The sequence below is a fragment of the Mus caroli genome, chromosome 6, assembly GCF_900094665.2.
Source record: "Mus caroli chromosome 6, CAROLI_EIJ_v1.1, whole genome shotgun sequence".
NCBI lineage: Eukaryota > Metazoa > Chordata > Mammalia > Rodentia > Muridae > Mus > Mus caroli.
In genome coordinates, this window is record NC_034575.1 from 96736400 (window position 1) to 96746918 (window position 10519).

General features: G+C 47.2%; 1 protein-coding gene across 2 annotated transcripts in view; it reads left to right on the forward strand.

Annotated features, from left to right (window-relative positions):
• The first annotated feature begins 7312 nt into the window (after positions 1 to 7312).
• Ppp4r2 (protein phosphatase 4 regulatory subunit 2) overlaps positions 7313 to 10519 on the forward strand; it is a 37493-nt gene continuing 34286 nt past the window's right edge. Inside the window, exons 1-2 of one of the 2 annotated variants that reach the window (XM_021165494.2) lie at positions 7313 to 7597; positions 8428 to 8509. In XM_021165494.2, coding sequence (XP_021021153.1) covers positions 7564 to 7597; positions 8428 to 8509 — 116 coding nt within the window. In that variant the 5' untranslated portion in view covers positions 7313 to 7563. Of the gene's footprint in view, positions 7598 to 7914; positions 8116 to 8427; positions 8510 to 10519 lie in introns of those variants that run through there. The other variant, XM_021165495.2, reaches the window with a different exon arrangement.

Sequence of the window (10519 nt, forward strand, 5' to 3'; positions counted from 1 at the left end):
TCGGGGCTATTACATTCAATTACTGATTGTGTATGAGTATCTTTATGTTCATCTGTGTGTGTCTGAGGTTCTCCAAAGAAATGGAGTGTGGATATGGAAGACAGAGACACTGATTTTTTTTTTTTTTTTGATACAAGATTTCTTCCTGAGCCTGGAACTCAGTGAGTCAGTGATCCCTAAAGATCTTTCTGTCCACCTCCCCAGCACTAGAATTAGACACCCACACTCTGCCTTGTAGTGTGATGTGTACAGACACACAGACAACTCTGGGGGAGGCGAGAGGGTAAGAGGGAGAGGGAGGAGAAAGGTTGAGAATTACTATAAGCATTGTCAGAAGATTGGCTCATATTATGCAGGCTGCCAGTCTTACAATCTACAGGATGACCTGACAAACCAGGGCCTGGGTGGAGCCAATCAGACAGAAGATGTTTAAGATCTCTTTGGGGAAGAGAGAGGCTTTTGTTATATTGAGGCCTTTGCCTCATTAGAAGGGGGCCAGCCAACATTAAGGAAGACCAGCTATTCTCCTCTGGCTTCTAATTCAGATGCTTCTTCTATGCAGAAATATACTTACAGGTGTGTGCAAAGTCGGACCAAATTCTACATCCCATGCCCCTTCTCTGAGTACTAACATTACCTGGACTCTCTGCTTTAGTGGCCAGCAACAGCCGGATTTATAATACAAGACCTTGGTTCTTAGATATAGTGGTATGGATACTTGGCCTAAGTCAGCCAACCCGATACTTTGCCTGTAACGGAACCATACTGTTCAGTTGTCCTTAGCAAGCTAATTAGAATGAAGATGTTTACTCCTGAGCAATGGAGGGAGATTTGGAGAGAAAAAAAAAAGAGGCAAAGAGGAATGAGAAGGTCAGGGTTGGGGGAAATGGATAGCTGACAGGCAGAGCGGAGGTCCCAATCTCACAGAACACTCCACTCGCCCAACAGTCCCCTGTTTTATATTTCCGGATTTCTGGAAGCCCACCTCCACAGTGGCGGTCAGGTTGAAAGAAGACACATTTATGTCTATCTGCTTGAAAGCTGTACATCATTGCTAGCATTGATCGTGACACCACAGAAAGCAATCACCGGTCTTTAAAAATCCCCAAGTTCCCTGTATTTTCACTCAGAACCTGTTAGGTTTTGAGAGTCTAGGGGATGAATGAAACCCAGTGGGTTTGGGAAGTAACTGCTGTACTGTTCAGAACGTTATAACCAGTCTATTTTGTCTACTTCAGCTCTTTCTATGCTTTGTGATGGACTCAAGTAAGTAAGGACTCGAAAGACATAAATGAAAGGCTACAGGAATCACAGAACTTTTCAGGCTTTATATAGTGCATTTAATTTAAAGTTAGTTAAACTGATATATAAATATATAAAAATTGCAAGCATTTATGGGAAGCATCTATGTATCATCATGTGATTTTTATTTTTTTAATTTTTTTTGGTTTTTTTGAGACAGGGTTTCTCTGTAGAACCCTGGCTGTCCTGAAACTCACTCTGTAGACCAGGCTGGCCTCAAATTTAGAAATCCACCTTCGTCTGCCTCCCAAGTGCTGGGATTAAAGGCATGGGCCACCACCCCCGGCTGTGATTTTTATTTTATTTATGTTGATTTGTTTGTTTGTTTGTTTTTGGGGACAGGATTTCTCTGTGTAGCCCTGGCTGTCCTGAACTCACTCTGTAGACCAGGCTGGCCTCAAATTTAGAAATCCACCTTCGTCTGCCTCCCAAGTGCTGGGATTAAAGGCATGGGCCACCACCCCCGGCTGTGATTTTTATTTTATTTATGTTGATTTGTTTGTTTGTTTGTTTTTGGGGACAGGATTTCTCTGTGTAGCCCTGGCTGTCCTGAACTCACTCTGTAGACCAGGCTGGCCTTGAACTCAGAGATCCACCTGCCTCCACCTCCCATGTGATGGAGTCAAAGGTGCATGCCACCTGCCCTGGCTTTGTGTGCTATTTAACTCAAGGTAGGCTTACCAATCTCACAAACATTATCATTTCTTTATGATAAAAGTCTTTTTCCTAGCTTTGTTTGTTTATGTGAAACAAGGTCTCTCTGCAGTCTTGGCTGCTCTGCAGCTCCTCCTACATAGACCAGGCTGGCCTTGAACTCACAGAGATCCTCACACCTCTGCCTCTCAAGCTCTGGGACTACAGGGATGTTCTACCTTGCTCAGCTTTTTCTAGCCTTGTAAAAGATTCACCATGATGTCATTATCCATGGACACCTCATTGTGAAGTACACACTGACAGACACCTCCTGTTACATAGCAGTTAGAATGACATGTCATAAAAGGGGGTTCCTTAGATTGTCCTACATGATATGAACTCCATGTACCTGTACATACGTGTGAACCCAAATGCACATATGCACACACGCAAGCATGGATATGTCCGTACACACAAAAATGTACGTTTAGATCTAGTTCACATTCAAAATGTCTACTTTTTAGTCTACTTTTTATGCATGATTGCTTGTATGGGTATCGCATGCCTGGAGGTGCTCAAAGAGGCAAGAAGAAGGCATCGAGAGCTGAAGTCACAGGCAGTTGTGATCTTCATGGTGGGTGCTGGCAGCTGATCCATCTCTCCACCCCCATACAATGCTCTTTTTTTGGGGGGGAGGGGGTTCGAGACAGGGTTTCTCTGTGTAGCCCTGGCTGTCTTGGGACTGACTCTGTAGACCAGGCTGGCCTCGAACTCAGAAATCCACCAGCCTCTGCCTCCCAAGTGCTTGGGATTAAAGGTGTGTGCCACCACGCCCGGCTACCATGCTCATTCTTAAACTGATTTGTTGTTATTGCGTTTTGACAGTTTCGTATATATTCTGAATATTAGCCTCCTTTCAAAGGAATGCTTTATAAATGTGTTTTCCCACTCTGTAAGTTTTGCTTTCTGTTGGTTGCTGCTTTTGCTAAGCCGTAACACAGTGATATTTTAACCGAGGCCTCTTTGCTGGTCTCCAACCTGTGGAAACTGGATGTAGATGATTTCCTAGACTTTTCCTAAATCTCTGGTCTTTTTCCACAGACTCAGCTCGGGAGGGCAACCAGACTCCAGTAATTCCCCACGGACTTATAAAAAGATCCTCCCACATGGTCTCTGGAGTCACCCTGTTTTCTCTCTACCCTTTCTTCCTGTCTCCATCTTCTGCCACCCACTCTTCAGTGCTCAGGGCTTTCCCTCGGTGCGCATGACATGCGCATGACATGCACGCAGCGGGGCTCTGTTTCTGGTTTAAATCTGAAACGTACCCCCCACTGGCTAAGTTTGTAATGCTTGGTCCCTAGCTAGTAGCAATGCTTAGGGTCCTCGTGAAACTTTTAGAAAATGGGGGTGGAAGCAGGGCTGGTGGCTAAGTTGGAGGAAGTAGTTAAAAGCACTGGCCTTTGAGATTTATTCCTGGCTCCTGTTTCATGCCCTGTTCTGGCTGCTGTGATGTGAAGAATGTCTAACACAAGCTACCGCACCAAACACTAGGCAGCTCCACCTGTCTTTCCCACCAGGATAGACTAAGTTACCCTCCAAAACCATGTGTTAAATAAATCCCTCTTCCTGAAGCCTGTCAGCCCTGTCAGCCATTTGGTCACAGCAAGGAGAAAGCTGAGACACTGGTGCATGCTAGCTGTTGTACGTTGATGCCCTTAGTCCCAAACTCCATGCTGCTGGTCCTGCTGATTCCTGCCAGAGCCCTGTGACTTCTCCTCTGGGAGTGTGGAATTGGCAGTGTAAAGTTAGCTTTTAATCTCAGCACTCAGGATGCAGAGCTAGGTGGATCTCTGTGAATTTGATGACCCAGCATGATCTTTAAAGTGAGTTCCAGATTGGTCAGTTCTGGCAGGTCACTACAAAATGAGATCCTGTCTGCCCCCACCTCCATCCCCCACACCACAAAATCTAAAAACTTAATTTTAGTCAGCATTTAATTTTTATTTGCATTGGTTCTATTACATATAAGAAGTTACCTTGAAATTTCAGGAGTGGCAGCATTATAACCTTTGTCGTCTTCCATGGCTCCTTTTTTATCAGTAACTGGGGAGTTGTTCAGTTGGGCTGTTCTAGGTGACCTCACCTTAACTGCAGTCCCACCATCAACTGTCCCACAGTCACTGAGAGAGTCCCCAACCAAAGCATGCCTCTGCCTTTCTCCATCGGGTCTCTCCCCCTGGGCTAGCCGGTGTTCTCACGAATGGTAGGTGACTTTTGCCCTCAAATCCCCAAGGCGGGAACCCCAGAACCTTCTGTGATCTAGCCATTCCCTCCACACTGACTTCTCTGATTCAGTGTAGGGATCAGACATGGGCAGGAATCCCAAGAGTCATTAAGAGGAGTTCTGGGGCTGGCAGCCACATCTTAGTCCTGTTTCTCTCCCATGGAATTAACATGTGAAGAACCAGCCTGACTCCATCTTAGGCTTGAAATAAGTATAGTAAAGACAAGCTAGGTTCATTCCTGTTTATGATTAAACCTCTGTTTTTCAAGGATTGGGCTATGCCCCCTGTAACCCTGTGCTGCCTGTTCTAGGAACGGCAGCCATGTCCTTGTTTCAAAAGGCTAATAAGCACCTTGCAACCCGCCCTTTGCTTCAATGGGTTGCCATGGCTACCTTGTCGTGACTACCTGTTGTTATGACCACCTTGCAACCATGTCTTTGTTTCAGGAGGTCGTTAGGACTAATGCGTATTCTTATTTTCTGCTCCTGTAACACTAAGTATTTTGCCTGCCAAATCCCTCATTTGGAACCACCTTACTCTCTGAGCTTTTAAAACTTTTAAACTTTGTCTTCCTCACACCCAATGCTGACCTCTCAAACCCCGCCTTAGGGGGAAGGCGGCCCAATTATACCAATTAAAAAGCTTGCTTGAATTAATTGCTTGCTTTAATTAACTTGACCATGATGATTTGGGGAAGTGGTCTTTCACTTCCCATCTTTGGGATTATAAACAAGGTTTAGCAGGCAGCTGCCCAGTTAAGGATTCTAAGAGGAAATAGAAAACAACCCAAAAAGCCAGACCTCGGGCTCCTCTTTTGCCTCTACTCTCTTTGCAAGCCTGACCTGCAAATAACAGATAAGGTACAAGACAGAAGGGAAAAGCACGCAGCAACGCCTGCCTAAGGGAATGGGAAGTTTCTCAGAGGAAGTGGTGTTTAGTCTGACACCAGATATGTGTGAGGAAGGTCCCACCCACAGTGATCTGCAGGGGGAAGAGATTTCAAACAGAAAACCCTCAAAGCAGGGACCTTTAAATGAGAAGGCTGGAGAGATGGCTGGCCTATAATCTCAACACTCGGGAGACTGAGGCAGGAGGGTGCTGAGTTAGAGGTCAGAGTGGGCTAAATGGCCAGTTCTAGGCCAGTCTGGCCTACAGAGTGCAATTTTGTCTGTAAGAATTAGGTGTTGGGGGGCCACCACGCCTTTAATCCCAGCACTCGGGAAGCAGAGGCAGNGAGAAACCCTGTCTCGAAAAACCAAAAGAAGAAGAAGAAGAAGAAGAAGAAGAAGAAGAAGAAGAAGAAGAAGAAGAAGAAGAAGAAGAAGAAGAAGGAGAAGAAGAAGAAGAAGAAGAAAGAATTAGGTGTTGGGGGAGAAAAGGGAGAAGAAAAGACCAGGACAGGTGAGAGAGGGGGAAAAGGGAGAGAAGAAGAGGGAGGAGGGGGAGAGAGGGGAGAAGAGAAAGGGGAGAAGGTGAAGTGGAGAACATTTATCTATCATATGAGAGACCTTGGGTTTGAACCCCAGAGCATAGAAAGATGTAGATGGATTCTGACTAGCCACAAAGCAAAACAAACTTAATTTGACCCAAGTTGAGAGTGACGCAAGGGACAAAGCAGAGTGACAGGAATGGACTTGGCTTGCTCTCCACTGGAAGGTTCCAATAGAACTCTCTGTAACCCTGTAACAATGGAATACAAGAGCTCACAGCCACTTGAAACCAGGCTGGGGCCGGAGGAACTGGTTTTTATTGAAAAATCTAGAAACTGAATTTTAAATTTTATTGCTTTTCCTTCACTTGGCTAGTGCGGCTGTATTATACAGCAGATTGCTCTTCGTGAGAAACTGGGGCCTATGGTGGATAGGATAGCAGAGAGGAGATGGTAAACTTTGTTGTGGAGTTAGTGGTTCCATTCAGAGCTGAAGGGACCTGGGCTCATGGCAGTCATCCCCATGGTTTCATGACATTGTCCTCTCCTGAGATCTTCCTGTGATTTCTCAATACACACCCTCATCTGTAGTGGCCCAAAGACATAGACCATTGGTTGGCAGCAACATTTGACAGAGGTATTTTGAGTGTGGGAGGATTTTGCTTGCATCTAAAACCCAGGGTTAGAGTCAGAAACATCTTTTTAAAGTCAACTTTGTAATGGCTATGCCCAGATTCTCAGCGTCTCAGTTACGTCTGGTAACAGGCTTCATCCCTTCTTTGTTGACATGGTATGTGGGCCTCAGGAAGAGAAGGTGGACCAAGCAAGAGCTTTTCTTTTTTCTTTCTTTTTTTTTTTTTTTTTTTAATTATTTGTGTGTGCCCGAGTATGCGTGTTAAAATGGAAGTCAGATGACAACCACATGCATACAATGGATAGAACTCTGGCTCTAAGCACCTTCACTAAATGAGCCATCTTGCTGGCTCACTGCAAAAGTATAAAATGTTCCGTGCTGGTTTAGAGCCAGATGTTCTGAGTTCTAGAACTATCTTGACATACTTTGTCTCCATTTGTCATGGAGTTCTAGAATTGTCTTGACATACTTCGCATCCATATTATATAATGTATATGTGTGTGTGTAAAGGCATACTGGGCTTGAATGTGTCTCAGCTGGTAAAATGCTTGCCAAGTGCTTGGTTTGTATCCCAGCACCCATAAAAACAGGAATGGTGGTACGCCTCTATTATCCCAGCGCTTGGGGGTTGAAATCAGAAGAATGAGTAGCATAAGGTCATCTTCCAGTTTGGGAAACATAGGATCCTCGAAAATTAAACAAACAAACATTGAAAATTGCATTCTCTGAGCTCTAGTGAAGACAGAAACAGTACACAGGGACCACAAGAGTGGTCGGCACCAGCGCCTTCAGTGTACTGATGGGAAAACGGAGGCTCAGAGAAGCAATGTGGACACCTCAGATACACTCTTTCTGCTCAGCGCCGTCCGCAGCGCGCAGCTCCAGCCGCGGGCTCCGAACTCGCGCTTCGGTCCCTCGCGCCTCCGCCGCGCACGCGCACTGGGCGGGCCGGGAGCGCTCCTGGGCGTGTGTGGGTGTGCGCGCGCGCGCGCAGCGGGCGCGAGGACGACAGCTGTGGGGAGCGTGCGCGCGCTGACGTGCCGGGCGCCATGTTGGAGGGCTGGTGGTAGCGGCTCGGGGAGGTTCTCGCTCTGTCCGTCTCGCTCCGTCTCTCGCTTCCCCCCGCCCCGGCTCCCTTCGGGACCCCCCTCCCCGGTCGCCGGCGTGTGGCGGAGTGTGTGCGAGGGCGGGGGCGGGCGTCCGGGGGGGCGGGGGCGGGCGCCGCGGCCCCCGGGACGGCGGCCGAGGGAGGTGCCGGCGGCGAGGGACTGCGCGGCGCCATGGACGTCGAGAGGCTGCAGGAGGCGCTGAAAGGTGGGGGTCGCCGCGCTGCCGGCCGCGCGCTCGGGCGGAGGCCGCCCGCGCCTCCCTTGCTGTCGCTGTCGCCGTCGCCGGCGCGGGGCTTTGTGTGGGCTGCGGGCGTGGGGTGGGGGGGAGGGGAGCGCCTAGCACCGGCGCGGCCTCGTCGGGCGGCGGCGGCGGCGGCCTCCGGGCCTGGGGAGGCTCGCACTCATCAGACGCTGGGGCCGCGGCTTGGCAAGCAACAGGCTCGAGAACACTGCTTCCCAAACTTGGAACCGCGGGGTCCCGGCGTTCTGAAAACACCCCCACTCCCTAGGACATGCGGGAGCATTTGGAGGATGGCGGCTCGGTTGGGTGGCTTTAGTGGCTTGGGGCTGGATTCATTCAGATGCACGCTGCGGCGGTCGGGGTTCGGGTCGGATGCCGGGGCTCCCCTGCGCCACACTTGGGGAACACTGAAGGATAGTCTGTGAGGTGGAGTGCCCCCTTTAGGAGAATTTGCACTGCCGGTGAAAAAGGGTAACGAGGAGGTAGGAATTCAGGGTGCACGTATGTGGGTATTTTGAGTGAGAGGCTGATTTTCTTTCTTAAACAAAAAAATTCGTTTTGACACAGTTTTTCTGTGTAGCCCTGGCTGTCCTGGAACTCGTCCTGTAGACCAGGCTGGCCTGGAACTCAAAGAAATCCGCCTGCTTCTGCCTCCCAAGTGCAGAGATTAAAGGCTTGTCCCACAGGCGCCCAGCTGAGTCTGATTTTCATAATTGTTTCCAAATGTAGAGAAAGTTTGAATGTTCTTGTCGAGGACGTAGTGATAACCCTTTTTTTTTCTTTCTCTTATCTAGATTTTGAGAAGAGAGGGAAAAAGGAAGTTTGTCCTGTACTGGATCAGTTTCTCTGTCATGTAGCTAAAACTGGAGAAACAATGTAAGTAGAAACATGGGTTCGTGGTCACAGGCCTACCTGTCATTCAGAGTTGCTCAGGAATGTGGGGGAGAGAGGATTTCAGTATAGTCACGGAATAGATCTGTCCAAATTCGAGACCCCTGGGGATGGGTGAGATAGCCCAACAGGTTAAGGTGTTGGCTAGCTAGCAGGCCTGAGGGCTTGCCTTTGATCTGGGAGTGCCACATGATAGAGCTGATTCCCAAAAGTTGTCTTCGGACTCATACACAAATCAATAAATGAATGTAATTTAAAAAATTGAGATGCCTTAAAGCTCACAGTAGAGGTGAGAATCCTTTCTGCATGTTGCATAACAATTGTTAAGAATTTATCAGAGTTTTTTTTTTAGATTTCTATGCTTTGGCACAAAGAACCTACTAGTTTTAGTTGGAAAGAACTTAGGAAAGAATGTTCCATTGTGTGGCTTTGATACTGTTTGAGGGATTTGTTGAGGATTTTTTTTTTTTTTGTGCTGTTGCATACCCAGCCTTTTGTTTTCTTACTAATTCTTGTAGTTGTTTGAAGTCTAACTTGTATTTATTGCCTTGAGGACTTAAGGTGATTATCTGACACAATCCAGATGGTGAGGTTGTCACTGTCCTGACCTTCTAGGCTAGCTAACGTACATATATGCCCAACATCTTCCTAGGCTCTTTTCTAAAAGTCGCTCTCAACTTACACTGTATTTTTTATCCAAAGGAAGAATCTAGTTTTATTATTCTATAGCTTGTGTGGAAAAAGTTGCTCTCACAGTTTGGCTCAGTTACTCTGGAAGATAACGCATCTTTGTACACTGCTCTGAGTAGTGTAGGGTGAGGAGCAGGAAAGAGAGGAAAGGTTGTTTTGGGTTCAGTGTTGGTGAATTGCCTGCTTAGTTTGAATAATATAATCACTCAGCAAGTGATTATACAGCTTCTCTGTCATTAGCACTGTCCAGTCAGGGCCTGGAGCCACAACTATTTAGACCAGGCTGGATTTGAACTCTGATCTGTATTGCCCCTGCCTTCTTAATAGGTAGCCAAGCCAGGCTGTTTTTATCCTTTTAGGTGTAACCTTCACCTAGCTCAGGTGGTTTGGAACTCAGTAGGTAACCCAGACTGACTTGATACTCAGACGTGCCTCAGCCACCAAGTGCTGGGGTTACAGATGTGACTGCCACCTCGGCTTCATCTTGCTATTATTACCGATTACCAGAGGGCACTGGAGCTGGGACCTAGTGTCTCATGTGCAAGACAAGAGCCATAACACTGAACTACATTCTCAGCCCCCTTAAAGATTTTCTTGAAGCCTTTAATCCCAGCACTTGAGGCCAAGGCAGGCAAATAAATCTCTTGTTGAGTTCAAGCCAGCTTGGTCTACAGAGTGAGTACTGGGACAGCCAGGGCTACACAGAAAAACTCTGTCTTGAAAAAAGAAATATTTTGAGAGTTACCCACACTGGCTTTGAACTTAGGGTCCTTCTGCTTTTTCATCTCTGTAGTGCTGGGACTACACTACTACATGCATGCCCCAACATGCTCAGATCTGTCTTTATTAACAAGTATTCATTTCTTACACGATTCATTTATGGTTGTAGTTTAGCTTTCTAATAACTAGCTGCATTTTAGAAATATCTGGTGTAGTGTATAATTTAGTAGTTATACAAGCAGAACCTTTTCAGTGGTCTGTTAAAATATATCTTCCAGCCGAGCGGTGGTGGCATGCGCCTTTAATCCCAGCACTTGGGAGGCAGAGGCAGGCGGATCTCTGAGTTCAAGGCCAGCCTGGTCTACAGAGTGAGTTCGAGGACAGCCAGGGCTACACAGAGAAACGCTGTCTCAAAAAGACCAATATGACTAACGTGACTATAATTCATTCACTTAATATTTCTTTGCATGTCAGTTTTAAGAATGGAATTCTTAGCCGGACGTGGTGGCGCACGCCTTTAATCCCAGCACTCGGGAGGCAGAGGCAGGCGGATTTCTGAGTTCGAGGCCAGCCTGGTCTACAAAG